At 35.9% G+C, this 10,353-nt stretch overlaps 1 protein-coding gene across 1 annotated transcript; it reads right to left on the bottom strand.

Moving 5' to 3' along the window:
- Nucleotides 1–4,776: 4,776 nt before the first annotated feature.
- On the bottom strand, nt 4,777–7,965 carry si:ch211-121a2.4 (transmembrane protein 205). Its single transcript, XM_056262888.1, has 4 exons — nt 7,851–7,965; nt 6,785–6,927; nt 6,258–6,421; nt 4,777–5,489 (listed from the first exon to the last, which is right to left on the bottom strand). The coding sequence occupies exons 2-4, from the start codon at nt 6,882–6,884 to the stop codon at nt 5,187–5,189; spliced, it is 567 nt and encodes a 188-aa protein (XP_056118863.1). The 5' UTR covers nt 6,885–6,927; nt 7,851–7,965; the 3' UTR covers nt 4,777–5,186.
- Nucleotides 7,966–10,353: the final 2,388 nt, after the last annotated feature.

Genomic DNA, 10,353 nt, shown 5'->3' with positions numbered 1-10,353 from the left:
ACTTATTTTACCTGGTCAAAAACAGCTCTGTTTTCAGCACGCCGTTTCAGTGCATATGCCTTTAAATGATAATGAGCTTTGCTCACCCCGCCTCTCTGTTCTGTGCGTACACCGTTTGTAACACAATAACACAATAACCATAACGCGTTGTTCAGTATAAACGTGGGATTATGAATTATATTGAGAACATCATACATAGAAAACATGCCATAATGTACCCTAAGTGTAAACCTTAGACGCATTCATTGTGAAGCGTGCAAGCGATTTGCAAAGATTAATATAAATATTAATATAAAGTTTAATAAAACGTTACACTCACTTCAGTTGTTCTAGAGGTTCAGCAGGAACACGAATAGCTGGTACCGATCCTTTTTTCATGAGCAGCTTCTTAGCAAAACCAGCTTTATACTGACGCTCGTTTATAAAGCAGTCTGGTGAGAAATGATTCACGCAAACATGAAAGCATTGACGTTGCTCGTGGGGAATATTCCCTTCGAAAACAAACTCAGCCACTGCGTCTTCAGCGGTTCGGATTTAGGAACATTAAAATGACTGCTGTGTTCGTTATTACACCCAAGAACAGAACACCACAATCGCTTAGACGCCATTCTGCTCATAGACAGTGCTCCAGCATATCAACAATGACCGCACCGGTCCGCGCAGACTATGATTGACAGCTGGCTCACGAGCAAGGGCGGGTCTGTGTTGAAACGATGCTGTCAATCAACAATCGTGGGAGGGGCTTCCGAGCGTGTGACGTCACAAAATCGAACGGCTCAATTTGAGGCAGGGGAAAACATATAAGGAGATTAAAACAAAAACACTGGATGGATTTTTATCATTATATGATGGTTGTGTACAGGCACTGCCAACACACATTTCAGTACAATCAACTTGTAAAAGTGCATGTACCATTATATGACCCCTTTAAATAAATTTGTAATCCTACAACTCTCATGGAATTTCATAACTATTTTACATTTAAGCGAATTAGTGGCTAATTCGTACAATTTTGTACACTACACAGTTAGGGTTAGGGGTGGACCTTCATCATTAAGTTTTTACTTTTGTTAAAGTCACCATGAAATCGAAGTTAGCCATTTTTAATTCTTATGGAATATTCCAAATTTATTATAAATAATTTATCCGTGCACATCATCATTTTTTTATGTGTTCTCGTAATCCTTCATCAAAATAACTTCCCCTCCCTTTTGGAGCAACACCTCTTCTCTGATGATGTGTTTGGTGTGAGGGTGGGACAACCTGTCACTCACATGAGATTGACCAATAGCAAACCACAACCATCCAAACAATTCCCCATGGACAAAATTGTTCGAAAAGTACATCACAATTGGGAACAAAAGACTATCGTAACTTTCATTTCATGCCGACTTTAAATTAATCACATCATACGAATTCATACAAAGTCTCCACCTCGTAAAATAGTTACATTTTCTCATGAGATCAGGTTGTACATGTTCACGAATGTTAGACTTGGTTGGGTGTGCTAACTTGAAATCTGTAAATAAAAAAAATAAAAAAATAAAAAAAAAACACTTCTGGGACCTGGTATATATATATATATATATATATATATATATATCAAATCAAATCCAACATCTATGTTTTTGATTAATCTGTTAATGTGTTTTTGTATTCATCTGCATTACTGCCCTGCTTATAGTCATACAATATTTCAGTCACATGAAACCAATCAGCCTCTGAACCTATATTTACAATGTTCAACATGTTCTTATTTTAGATCTTTTGTAGTTATGTGTAAAATATATTTGCATTTATACCAGTAAAATATTTAACTCCAAGTACAAGCTCTCCTTGACATTTTACATTTAGACTACAGGTTTGGCCTGTTGAGATTGAGAACAAAAAGCATAAGAATCTAAACAATTGTATTAATTTATTTGAAAAAACAAACAAAAAACATTCATCCCATTTCAATACAGTACACAATGTAACGGCAACAGCTTTACATTCATCACATATTCAGACATTAATCTTCATTCAAGAAGGTGACGTGTGATTTCTGCACACATTACAAATGGAACAAACAGAATGTTTTGACATTTTAACTTTGCAGTTTGATGCCAAAAATACACACTTCAGCTTTACATAAAGGGATGCAATATTAATTGAAATTACCTTTTATTCAGACAGACCCAAAAATATGTTCTAAGAATATTTTTTGAACATGCTAAAATTCCCATTAAGCTATAAAAACTTTATTTCTGAATGTTCTCAGAACGTTCAAATTGTCCAGTTTTGTAAAAATGTTTTTTCTTGGTTATGTGAAGAACATTAAGAGAACATTCCATTTGTTCATTTTGCAAACAAAACTAAAACCAGAAGTAACAAACAAAGTACAACAAAACGGATAACATACATGTTCTATAAATAATGTTTTTGTTCTAACGTTTTGAGAATATTATTAAAGTCAATACACTTTGAAAGAATTAATGTCAGTGTAAGGGGCCGTTCACACAGAACGCGTTTTTCCATTCCAATCATAGATATATACACTAGATGTCGCCTTGGCTACGGCAGTTCATTAGAACGAATGCGTCAATAGAGCCGCCATCTTGGAACAGGGGAGCCCCTCCACTTTAATGCATTAGTGTCAATGTAGACAAAGGTCTAACGGAAATAAAATCACCATAAATCATCATGAATGCGATTTTCTCGTTTTTTTTTGGTTCGTTCCCACGGTCAGACATGTATTTATCATTGATTCCAGAAAAAAAATATTTTAAAAACATTCTTCCTAGTTCAGATTTCATTCGTGTGAACATCATACACAGCACAAAAGTCCGCCACCATCAATTCATTAGAAGTAAAGGCAGAGATAGCAGCGTTACGTTACCTAGCTACTTCCTATGACAAGACCCCTGTTCCAAGATGGCGGCGGTTTTGACGCATGCTTAGAACCCCAAGGTGACATCTAGCATTCCAATGCGGTACTTTTCTATTGTGTTTCTATGTAAACGCGCGCTAAACTGACTGACGTGTATAACCGTTGTGCTCGGGTTTTTTGCAGCGTCTCGCGCATGACACGGCGTTCCAAAAACGCGGCGCTCAAGTTAAAATTAGTTCAACTTTTAAAAAACGCGTCCCGAGACCATTCTACAACTTTTCCAAAGCTAAAAGTGCGTTCTGTGTGAAGGAGCTCTTATAAGAATGTTTGTTCCTAACTTTGAGAGAACCTTAAAATTCTGAGAATGTTACCTGTGTAGTTAGCGAGCTGGTATGCAAAAATATTGTTAATCTACTATTTCATCTACATAGCCAGACAATAACGAAACTTCAGCTAAAAGTCCATGGAACTTCAATGACACAATATAAGCACTAAATTGTTCTGTATTTGAGTCCATTGACCATGTTATACTAGATGATATTTAAACCCTTCTTAATTTAAACACACTAAATATAATCATTAACAGGTTCACCGTTATAGCTGCCGGTTCATTTGCATTGATAAAATATAATCAATCCCTAATTACAGGGACAAACTCAAAGCCTCACCAGCATCTTATTGGGAACTGCCATACAGTACTGAAAAATGGAAGATATCGCTATGCAAGGCACTGTACAGTAACTGATACGAATATGGTGGACAGACAGCAGAAGTGTAAAGTGACTGAACGCAGAATCTACATTCCATATAGCAAGGTGTAGCCATTATAATAATGGTGCTTATTATCTAAATACACACAATTTTATATGACTAACACAATAGTGAGTCACATCACAAAAAAATGCCTCTAAAGAACACACAGGTCAATATACACCCAGGTCATTCAGTTTGCTGTTGCTTAACACCTGAAAAAAGCAAAAGCAGCCAAACAGGAGATAAACTGGTTCCTGTTGAACCTGCCATGACAAAGGACAATTTGATGGTTTCAGATAGAGAGCATCTACATCTGTAAATGTCTCTTAACAGCAAATATAAATTAAACAATGCCTTTAACGTTGAACATACTTCATGACCCAAGCTGACATAGCGTGGAAAAAGTTTGGGGGCAGTAATATTTTTGAATGCATATAAATGAAGTCTCTTATGCTTACCAAGACTGCATTCCTTTGATCAAAAATACAGAAAAACATTAATATTGCGAAATAGTATTAAAATAGCTGTTTTCTATTTTAATATATATTTAAATGTAATTTATTCCTGTGATGACAAAACTGAACTTTCAGCATCATTACTCCAGTCTTCAGTGTCACATGATCCTTCAAAATTCATTCTAATATGCTTCTAATTTGCTACTCAAGAAAAACATTTATTATTTTTAGTGATGTTGAAAAAAGTTGTGTTGCTTAATATTTTTGTGGAAACCGTGATACATTTTTTCAGGATTCTTTAATGAGTGAAAAGTTCAAAGGAACAGCATTTTTTTCTTAAATAGAAATCGTTTGTAGCATTTTTATGTCTTTGCTATAACTTTTGATCAAGTGCTTCCTTGCTGAATTAAAGTATTCATTAATTTTTTTAAATAAACTTACTGACACCAAACTTTTAACAAGTAGTGCATATTTTAAATATATATGTATATATACTGTGGTACAACTAGGGCTGGGTGCATTTTATTTAAGATCTAATTCAACATTAAGGTGAGAGCATAATTAGCATATTCATCCCTGTTAAAATGTAGAAGTGCACTGAAAGATTGTGCCCGAACATTCACACCTAGTCCAGGAGAAAAGGGTAAGACTGGCTGTTGAAACAGAGAAACCAAATAATTCGATAAAAAAAAAAAAAAATTGTGATAGAGTGAGGTTGCTCAGAAAACCATAACTTCTAGAATAAAAAAGAAAAAGAAAAAGGAAAACGTTTAGAAAATATATTTCCACTTCCCATTTTTGTTCATTTAAAGTCGCGTGTCGTTTTTTTTTTTTCTCATTCCCCAAGCGTGCAGTGTAACATCTTTTTAATTTAAATATCCACAGCCGTTATCTATAACATTTACAAAATATATTCTCTATACATATTCTATGCTAAAACTAGCATGACAAAGATTAAAAAAGACAATCCATAACAAGAATGAGCAGATTTGTCAGGAAGTCATCCAGTACCTGAGAGCAGGCTGTCGCTGCCGGAGTCACACAGACACGAACCGAAGGTTTTGCATTCCACTGTGGGAGTATAACTCCACTATAAGGCAGGAAGCTCATCAGAGGGTGGTGAGGTTTTCTGCCAGGTAATATAGGCTGTATCCGTTACACACTATACAGCAGAGGTTACAAAGTGAGGACAGCAGGTGGTACAGCCACAGCCGACCGCTCAGCTTTTTATACTTGGGGTCCGTCTCGCAGAGCTTGGCGTAGGCTTCCCGATTGGACGAGAGTCCGATGTCCTGACCCAATCCACAGGCCTGCTCAATCAGGTGCATGTCCGCCATGATTTCCGAGGTCATCTGACCAAACCACTGGGCGTTCACTGCCGCCACAGTCACACACACAAAATAAATTAAGATCTGGGGAGAAACCAGAAAGCTAGTAGAATCAAGAGAGAGTCTGTCATCTTACATAAAGGTTAGTTCACCTAAAAAATCATTGTTTATTCATCCTCATGTCATTCCAAACATGTATGATTTCCTATTTTCCATTTAACAAAAAAAGAACATATTTTGAAGAATGCGCTGGCCGCTCTTTTTCATGCAACCGGAGATTCAAAAAGCATAAAAGTACTGAATGAGAGTCGACTTTTATGGCTTCAGAAGAATATACTGTAGCGCACAATAGCTTTGTGTGAGAAACAGAATTTAAATCTTAACATTCACGAATTCATGAGAGAAGTAGAGATGCTCGATTCAATTCATTCTTTTGACTCCGATTTTAGTCAATAAATCAGCAGTCAGTTCATAAAACCAATTATTTGTTAATGTATCTGACTGATTCAGTTAAAGTTCAATTCACTGACTCAAGGATTGAATCACAGCGGTTCTCAGCTCATTAAGATTATCAATGAATAATGTGCTGTGTCTCTAACTCACATGACTTCAGAAGACATAAATAAATATCATTTATCACTTTTATGGTGATCTTGTGACCTTTTTGAAGCTTGAACGCCGCAGTCGCCATTTATTGTAATTTAATGAATAAAAGTGACAAGCACATTTTTCAAAATCTCTTCTTTTTATGTTCCAAAGAGGAAAGGAAGTCATGAGGGCCATTCGTCATTTTAGGATGAACTATTTCAGGAACATCTTTTCACATATCGGGGAACATTTTGTTTTGAATACCTGGAAGGCCTCTTTGTCATCCAGCATGTTGCTGGGATGGTACATAGCGAAGATGGTGAGGTTGAAGAAAGCGCAGGCTGAGCCGATATGCAGGTAAAACGGGAAGAGCCGGCTCTGGATGAAGCCAAACGTGTGTCGGTTTAGATGGTTGTCCATAACAAAGCCTGAGCAAAACAAAAGTACAAATCAAGACAACCTTTAGGACTGTGCATATTCTAAACCTTATATTTGAATACATTTGTATAAATGTATGTAACTACCCTTGTGAAAAAGTAAGTACATTTAGCATACTTTTAAACAGGAGTACTTATTACAGAAATAATATCCTTTAAAAGAATTTACTTAAGTGTGAACTGAATGTAAAGTTTTCAGACACTTGACTGCATGTTATTTACAATTAAATAAAAATGTTTTTAGTTGAAATGAAAATACATTTAAGCGCAATGAAAGGGTACTCTCTGCAAGTACACCTAAGTGGCCTTTTATTTCATTAATAAATATGGGGGTGAAACAGTGACCACACCTACCCGATATAAAGGTGACCCATATCTGCATTCCCCAGAAGGTGGAGAGAAACACGAGGTGAAGGAGTTTAGCAGTGACAGGAGGCTCTCTGTCGGTAGTCATTGTCACGGGCACACTATCGTCTTTCACCTCCCTCACTCACTCACTGTCACTGTGACGGAAAAATCATTCATACATCAGGTTTATGTAAGAGTTAATGTCTTGTACAAGTCTTAAGGCATGTACTTAATGTGATGCACACTACAAAACACACTCTGCGTTATAAACAAAAGAGGTGGAGGCACTCACCTTTCACCCACATAAGTAACAGGGCATAACATAATGGAACAAACTTTCTTAAAATAAGATCTGCCATCTAATATGAATCATAACAGGTACACTGACTAACAAATTAAAGGGATTGTTCACCCCTAAAATGAAAACTTTGTCACCCTCACCATGTTGTTCCTCCTCCTAACCCAGAATAACAACCCCAGAAACCAAAAATATGCCAAGAAAGTGAAGGGTGACTGAATCTGCCTAACATGTTTGTGTTCCACAGCAGTCATACAAAGGACATGAGGGTAAATAATTGACAAATGTTCATTTTTGGGTGAACTGTCCCTTTAAGATTCGTATGCGTGACTGCACTGCACAACGTGTGCTCTTTTATTGTGCAAAGGCCGATTCACAAACGCCATGTCCAGAATGTAGGCTGTGTCTCAAAAGCTACTGAACTGCCTAACGTTACCTAGACTGCATTTTCGGTTGGTTCCGAGTCCGCATATACATCTGCACGCGTCTATAATGCCCCGAAAGTAACTTACTACTGTCTATGTAGGGGGCTCACTAGTTGTTGAGACACAGCGACGGTGTCCAAAAACCTCCAAAGCTTCCGTTTAAGCACCGCGACTATTTCCAACAGAGCATTTCCATTAATGTTTTAAACTGGCACCGACTTACAGTACAAGACAGAAAAGCTCTCGCAGCACGTAATTTGTGTTGCGATCTTGAAAGCTATACCTGTAAGGTTATGACAGGCTGGATATCATTACAGCTACATGCTTTTTCACCATGATGTCGATCTACTTACCGGACGATCACCAGTCACTATGTAAATCGTCGTTGGCCGGTTGATAGAACACCATAAATGTACGATGAAGGAGGAACCGGTCTGCAGCTGTAGTAACTCTCGGACTGTGGCAGTCAAGCCGGTGGGCGGGGTTTATGCGTGTTGCGTATGCGGTTGGGCGTGGTTTGTGTGTTTCTGTTATTGTTGGGCGTGGTTTTGTATACTGGTGGGCGTGCTTTATGTGGATGCTTTTTTGATTACGGTAATTCTTGATTAAGGAAAAGGTATTTTGATACATTTACATACACACATTTTGCTGTCTATATGGGATATATAGAAAAAAATACAAACAAAATATGTTTAGTCATATTTAGCTCACTTCTGGGTATTTGTCCTGAAAAAAATGGTTAAGCACACACAAACATTTGGCTATAAATGTAGCCTACGTTTAAAAACGTATCTTATTATTATTTAAATAAGTAAATTATTTGGACAACACGTTTGATATGTCAGCAGTTGAGAATGTTGGGCCTATTCACCTCAACAAAGGACCAGATAACTGATAAAGAGTTTAATTATAGCTGTTCTGACTGTAAAAAATTAGAGGATTCACTCCCTCCTTCACTTCACTTCACAGGGCATGTTCAAACTGGTGGATTCATTAGTGCTCAACATGTCATTGGTCTGTATTTAATGGGTGTGAATGAGCCAAGGGCAGGGTAACTCTCTTGGGCGCTTTCTTTACTGTTTGTCCCACTGCTTTGATCAACAATTATTCAGGGCAATTACCATGTGCAACTAAAGGAGAACAAAAACAGAAACACCAGGGACTTCATGAACATTTGTGAGTGGATTTGTTAATGTATAATAGAAAAGACACCTTGGGCCAGACTTTGACAATGTCATAACTGAATTCGAACAAGCTTAGCGCATATACCTGTCAAAAGTTTGGAAACATATTTTTTTTGTTTTTGAAAAAAGTATCTTATGCTCACCAAGGCTACATGTATTTAATAAAAAACAATACAGTAAAAACTAATATTGTTGACATATTATTAGTTTAAAAGAATTGTTTTCTATTTGAATATATTTTAAAATGTAATTTATTCCTCTGATGCAAAGCTGAATTTTCAGCATCATTACTCCAGTCTTCATACTTCAGAAATCTTTCTTTGATTTGGTGCTGAAGAAACATTTACTATTCTTATTACCAATGTTGAAAACAGATTTTGCTGCTTAACTTTTTTTGTGAAAACAATATTCAAACATTTGTGGTCAGATTTAAAAAAAAAAAAAAAAAGAGAGAGAGAGAAATGAATACTTTTATTCAGTAACGATGCATTAAATTGATCGAATTTAAAATTGAAGATTTAAAATGTTACAAAAGATTTATGTTTCAAATAAATGCTGTACTTTGAAAATGTGTATATATCAAAGAATCCAGAAAAAAATGTATCTCAGTTTCAAAAAAGAAAAGAAAAAGAAAATAGCACAACTGTTTTCAACATAATAATAAACAATGTTTGTTGAGCATCAAATCAACATATTAAAATTATTTTATAAAGGGTCAGAAATCGTGGGTACATGCTGATTCATTTTGAATAATGAATCCATTGCCTCACATTTGAAATCTAAGAAACCTTATTTTGTGAAATAATGTGCTTGTGCCCTATTTTGATAAAATGAATGCTTTGATATTTTTTGTTAGATGATAGATAGATAGATAGATAGATAGATAGATAGATAGATAGATAGATAGATAGATAGATAGATAGATAGATAGATAGATAGATAGATAGATAGATAGATAGATAGATAGATAGATAGATAGATTTATGCACTCAAAATACATAGATTGTCAATGTTGTGATTGAACCTTTTCTCTTACCGTAATCTGGCAACTTTTCACCTGGCATGTGGGACCAAAGAAAAGACTTGAAGGTATAATTCAGTCACTAGAGGGAGACATGGGAGAAGTGTTGTATCCTTAAGCGTTTTCCGTCATTTATGTGCATTTTGATGACTGATTATAGATATTAGTGAAGATTTGTATGATGGTTTAGTTTTGGAGGCATATTATAATGTTGCCAAAAAAAGAAAAATGTTCTCTTGAAGCAAAGATTTTTAATTAATATATGATATGGAGGTGACTGCAACAAGGTATTATCTTAAAGTGCAGGCATCATGTTACAGGGAGAGACTGGGAGCAGCTAATGTTCATTTGGACTAGATGGATGATATTTTTTATATATTCCTCAGCCATAAATCCACTCCAACCCAGCCCATACACATTAAGCACTGCCATCAAAACCAAAAAAAAAAAAACTCTGCAGAAGCTCCATTATTAGATACTGAACATTTATATTGATCAAAGCTGAATTCAATATCATCAACAGCAGGACAGTCTATGGTTTAAATTATTCATTTTAATGGATATTTTGAGACTGCCAAGTATGTGACATCCAGCACACTGAAAATACAAATACAGAATATATACTGTGTGAACAGTATAAAAGGGCA

This window comes from Rhinichthys klamathensis, unplaced genomic scaffold (genome assembly GCF_029890125.1).
Source record: "Rhinichthys klamathensis goyatoka isolate OS25496 unplaced genomic scaffold, OSU_Roscu_1.1 h1tg000196l_1, whole genome shotgun sequence".
NCBI lineage: Eukaryota > Metazoa > Chordata > Actinopteri > Cypriniformes > Leuciscidae > Rhinichthys > Rhinichthys klamathensis.
Note: the sequence above shows the minus strand (reverse complement) of the source record. Positions and strands in the feature narration are given on the sequence as shown.